The sequence below is a fragment of the Ammodytes marinus genome (assembly GCF_949987685.1).
Source record: "Ammodytes marinus genome assembly, chromosome: 22".
NCBI classification, from domain to species: Eukaryota; Metazoa; Chordata; class Actinopteri; order Uranoscopiformes; family Ammodytidae; genus Ammodytes; species Ammodytes marinus.
The window spans coordinates 1,520,293-1,525,292 of NC_137226.1; the positions used below are offsets into that span (position 1 = coordinate 1,520,293).

General features: G+C 39.9%; 1 protein-coding gene across 1 annotated transcript in view; it reads right to left on the reverse strand.

Annotated features, from left to right (window-relative positions):
* grip1 (glutamate receptor interacting protein 1) overlaps positions 1-5,000 on the reverse strand; it is a gene marked incomplete at its 5' end in the record, with an annotated part of 55,546 nt that overhangs the window by 6,218 nt on the left and 44,328 nt on the right. Inside the window, 2 exons of the mRNA XM_080051019.1 lie at positions 1,330-1,441; positions 3,518-3,671. Of these exons, the coding sequence (XP_079907145.1) occupies positions 1,330-1,441; positions 3,518-3,671 (266 nt within the window). The remainder of the gene's footprint in view (positions 1-1,329; positions 1,442-3,517; positions 3,672-5,000) is intronic.

Sequence of the window (5,000 nt, forward strand, 5' to 3'; positions counted from 1 at the left end):
AGCAAAATCAATTTTATCTGAGATGGAAAATAAACATAATTTTTTGGCAGGTATTTTTCTCTATAGTATTAGTACACTACATTTACATTTTTACACTCAAAAAGAACATGATATTCATCACCAACACAATTGGAATCACAGAGGTTGCAAAATCTTTCACTTCTCTCCAGCCCTTTGCACCTTCCAGTGACTGTACGCACTGCACCTTTAACGTTGGGATATAATTTAATGTCCTCATGTTTTCTTAGTTTGTGTCTCTTTTTTTTTTTAACCTTTATTTATACAGGTAAATCCCATTGAGACCGAAGACTCTTTTGCAAGGGAGACCTGTTCCCATTTACACGTTACCATTCTCACACCGATAGCAGGCGAACTATCGACATTCACACGAGGCAAGGTGGGTGAAGTGTCTTGCTCAAGGACACAACAACTATGACACAGGTGGCAGGGCGGGGATCGAACCTCCAACCCTTTGATCATCGGCCGACCCGCTCTACCACCTGAGCCACAGTCGCCCCGTGTGTAAACCATTTGTAAACCAAAAAAAAAAAATACTAAATTACTTTTTGTGTCATGTGAACGGAGTGATATATTATCCTCTGTTGAGATAACTTATCATTCATATGTAAAATAACTACTTTGTTTGTCTTTTATTTTTGTTTGTTTGTCTTTTCTTTTTTTTCTTTTACTTCATTTCTTTATTGTATTTTAATGTCAGGTGGACATCCTTCATAAGCCCTTCGGGGTTTCTTTTGTCCCACCCGTGCATTTATGTATGTCTATGCGCATCTTCTTCTTCATCGCAATTTTTTTATCTTGTTTATTTGCACAAATAAAACTAAACTAAACTAACTACTTCAAATTCCAAAAAGTTAATATAATGCCAACTGATTATTTGTTTAGTTTGACCCACTTGGTTTTGTTTGCTTTCTGTATGACAGGGTTACCTCAACAGAAGATAATTAGTTGGCAAGAAATGCGGTTTTCCTTCAGAGTTATTCAGTTCTTCAGAAATCTAGAATTCTTACATATTCTAATTCCACTATAAATAGGACTAGTAAAAGTGTATTTTTGAACAGTGTAACACACCTCTAGTTCTCTCAGGATGCCACTCTGTCCACAAGCACACACACACACACACACACACACACGCACGCACGCACGCACGCACGCACGCACGCACGCACTCACGCACTCACGCACTCACTCACTCACTCACTCACTCACTCACTCACTCACTCACACACACTCTCACACACACACACACACACACACACACACACACACACACACACACACACACTCACACACACACACACACACACTCACCTCTAGTTCCCTCAGGATTCCGCTCTGTCCACACGTCTCCAGATCTTCCAGAGCCTGAGACCAGAAGTTCTCCTCCTGCTCCGGGTCGGTCCCGTCGTGACCCACTGAGAATCTAGAGAGAGAGAGGGGAGAGAGACATAGGGTTAATACAGAGAGAGAGGGGAGAGAGACATAGGGTTAATACAGAGAGAGAGAGAGAGAGGGGAGAGAGACATAGGGTTAATACAGAGAGAGAGGGGAGAGAGACATAGGGTTAATACAGAGAGAGAGGGGAGAGAGACATAGGGTTAATACAGAGAGAGAGAGAGAGGGGAGAGAGACATAGGGTTAATACAGAGAGAGAGAGAGAGGGGAGAGGGACATAGGGTTAATACAGAGAGAGAGAGGAGAGAGAGAGGAAGGGGTTAACAAACACACACACACACACACAGTGCATCTCTCTCTCTCTCTCTCTCGCTCTCTCGCTCTCACACACACACTCACATACACACACTCACACACACTCACTCACTCACTCACTCACTCACTCACTCACTCACTCACTCACTCACTCACTCACTCACTCACTCACTCACTCACTCACTCAGACACACACAGAGGAAAAGGCAGTGGTCACTAACAGGTCATGCTGGTTAAGACGTGTGCAGTGACATCATACACACCAGTTGTGTGTCAGAGAGACAAACGGGGTCAAAGGGTCAAAGGTCAGACTGGGTGTGAAGGGGTTAAAGGTGTAGTCTGATTCTGGAGAACGCTTGTTGTCAAAATCACTTTTTTCCGTCAAAATCAGTGAATATCTCCTCATGATCCGCTACCTGTCTGTACTGTGTGTGTGCTGAAATTAACCCAGTGTTAATACACAGCCTAGGTTCTGTATATTGGCATGTTGCTAGCTATGATGGGCCCCCTTTGTTTTGCATACCAGTTTACAGAGCCTAGGCTAGAGTATTAACACTGGATTGCTTTCCAGCACACACACAGTACAGACAGGTAGCAGATCATGAGGAGATATTCACTGATTTTGACGAAAAAAAGTGATTTTAACAAGAAGCGTTCTCCAGAATCACTGACTGCACCTTTAAAGGGTTAAAGGTGAATGTTGTTGGTACCTGCTGTCAGTAATTAGACCGCTGGGCAGATTACAGGCGCTAAGGACAGAGACACACTGATTGTTACTACCGCTGTTAGCTCGCGGCTAGCAACTCCCACTGGTTTGGATAGGGAACGCTAACGCAACAAAACGCTAATGTCATGTAGGAAAGTATAAGTTAGAAAGGTGCCAATTTGTCGAGAATTCTAACAAGATGGCAACTTAAACATTATTACAGTACTAACACATTACCGTTAAAGGTGCTCAGAGGAACATTCAGCTTGTGTTAATTCTAGCGCCCCCTTTGGACAAAAGCAGTAGTGTTTTTACCACGCCAGCTGTTGTTCCTGGGTGAGCGTATAGTATACCCATGACAAAGGCATTACAGATCTCCTATTATACTACTTTTCAGGTCTCAATTTCAAGTTAAAAACTGCTATAGAGCAACCTGACACGAATCACATCACAAAAAACTATGTAGATTTTCGGGAAACTCTTTCTCTCATCCACACTTGGCTTTGTGCTTCTCCGCCCCCCTCCTGCAAACCCCACTCCGTTGTGATTGGTTACCTTCCTTCCGGAACACTTTCAGCAGCGCGCGGGCAGATTTGAGAGCAGGAAGGTGGGGGCATGGCCGGAGCGCGACACCACGTTGCAGCATTACCATATATGGAAACATCCGGGGACGTGACGACGCGATGGCAGGAAATTTGAACCGATTTGAACGTGTGATTTCTCGACCGGCTGCCCTAGTGTTTAGCGCTCTGCACAGCCACCCCAGACGGTCAGCAGGGAATACGTCTACATGCATGTACGTCATTATTTGATACGCTAGTATGGTTAAACATGACTATAAATCATTATAACAACGTTTATAGGTCATAAACGTCGAAAAAGTATAATAGGTCCTCTTTAAGAAAAACTTTATAAAAATAGCATTCTTTGCCCTAATGGTCTCGTTTGCTGTTACATGTAATTTATGATCATCAGAGGAAACATGAGACTGTTTCAGAAATATTTAAAAGTTCCTTATAGCACCTTTAATAATTTAAAAATTATAAATAAATTCCTAATTATTTCTCTCTCTCTCTCTCTCACCCTCCGAGTTGTGGGCGGTCCCAGTCCTCGTCACTCAAACCCAGATCTGAGAGCTGATTGGTCCTCAGCCGAGCGGAGGAAGGTGATTGGCTGTTGGCCGTCTTCGCGTTTCTCCATTCGTGGAAACTGTAGGGAGACGACTGGAAGGGCGGAGCTAGGAACAGACATAAATAGATGAAAATGTTACTATTATTAAGGTTAGTAATATAAATGGTATATAAACAAAGGGTATGTATATAAATAGGTATATATATTTATATATATTATATATTTAATTATTACTATTAATAAATATTATTTCATTATAATTTTGACAGTTAACAGCTTTTTAAATAACTTGTGCTACGTTGCAGAGGCTGAATTTAATTAGTTCTGTTAAAGCTAGTATCCACACTATATTATCCACACTATATTATCCACACTATATTATCCACACTATATTATCCACACTATATTATCCACACTATACTTCTGTTTTAACATGTACAAGTAACAAAAAAATTTAAATAGATAAAAAATGTTCATTCTCATACCGGGCTAGTGAAGCTGCGGTCGACACTGGAGCCGTAAATAAATATATTTAAAAAAAAATATTTAAACTGTTAAGGATCATACTATTGATGTTTTGACTTCTGTTTTCACTTGTGGTAAATAAAATATAATATTTATATAAATCAATTAAATACTTTCTTTAAAAAAATAAATAAATAAATACATTGGCGAAAAAAAAAGCTAGTACCAGGGCTTGACTTTGTAATTTTGTTAACACTTATTTTTTCACTTGTACCCAGGGGGCAAAGTGATTTTATGGACATGGAGCGTTGTAAAAGGTTGTTCACCAAAAATGACATCTAGGACCTTCCACGATCACAACCTGGGTGGACAACCTGGTCAACAAGCTGCTGGAAAGCTACAGCGGGCCGACATAGAGCATATCAGAACCACTGTTTAAGTGAATGGGGATGGGCTAATGGGGAATTTTTTTGAAATTATAGATATCATTATGAAACTTTGCCAGTTGATTACTGACATTAAAACAAACACTTTTTGTATTACAGTATTTTCCAAAATGTTTAAATAAATATGAAAAATCATCAATATCTTACTAATGATGCGTAAATTTGCATATCTGCAAAGCCCAAAAATCTAGATGTTGGAAGAAAACAAAGTCAATTTGTTTTTAAATTTTGAAAACAAAACAAGTGTCCAACTGCCTGAAGCCTTTTCTAATCACAGTTCAAATTTGATCAATAACCCATTGAAAATACATTTTTTACACAGTTACATTTCATGTGCCATGGACCAAAAGTGTCCTTTTGGAGTCTCCAGCTGGTATTTTAGGAAACGGCTAAACATTCCCTTGGAAAAAACAGTGTAAAAAATGTATTTTCTATGGGTTATTGATCAAATTTGAACTGTGATTAGAAAAGGCTTCAGGCAGTTGGACACTTGTTTTGTTTTCAAAATTTAAAAACAAATTGAC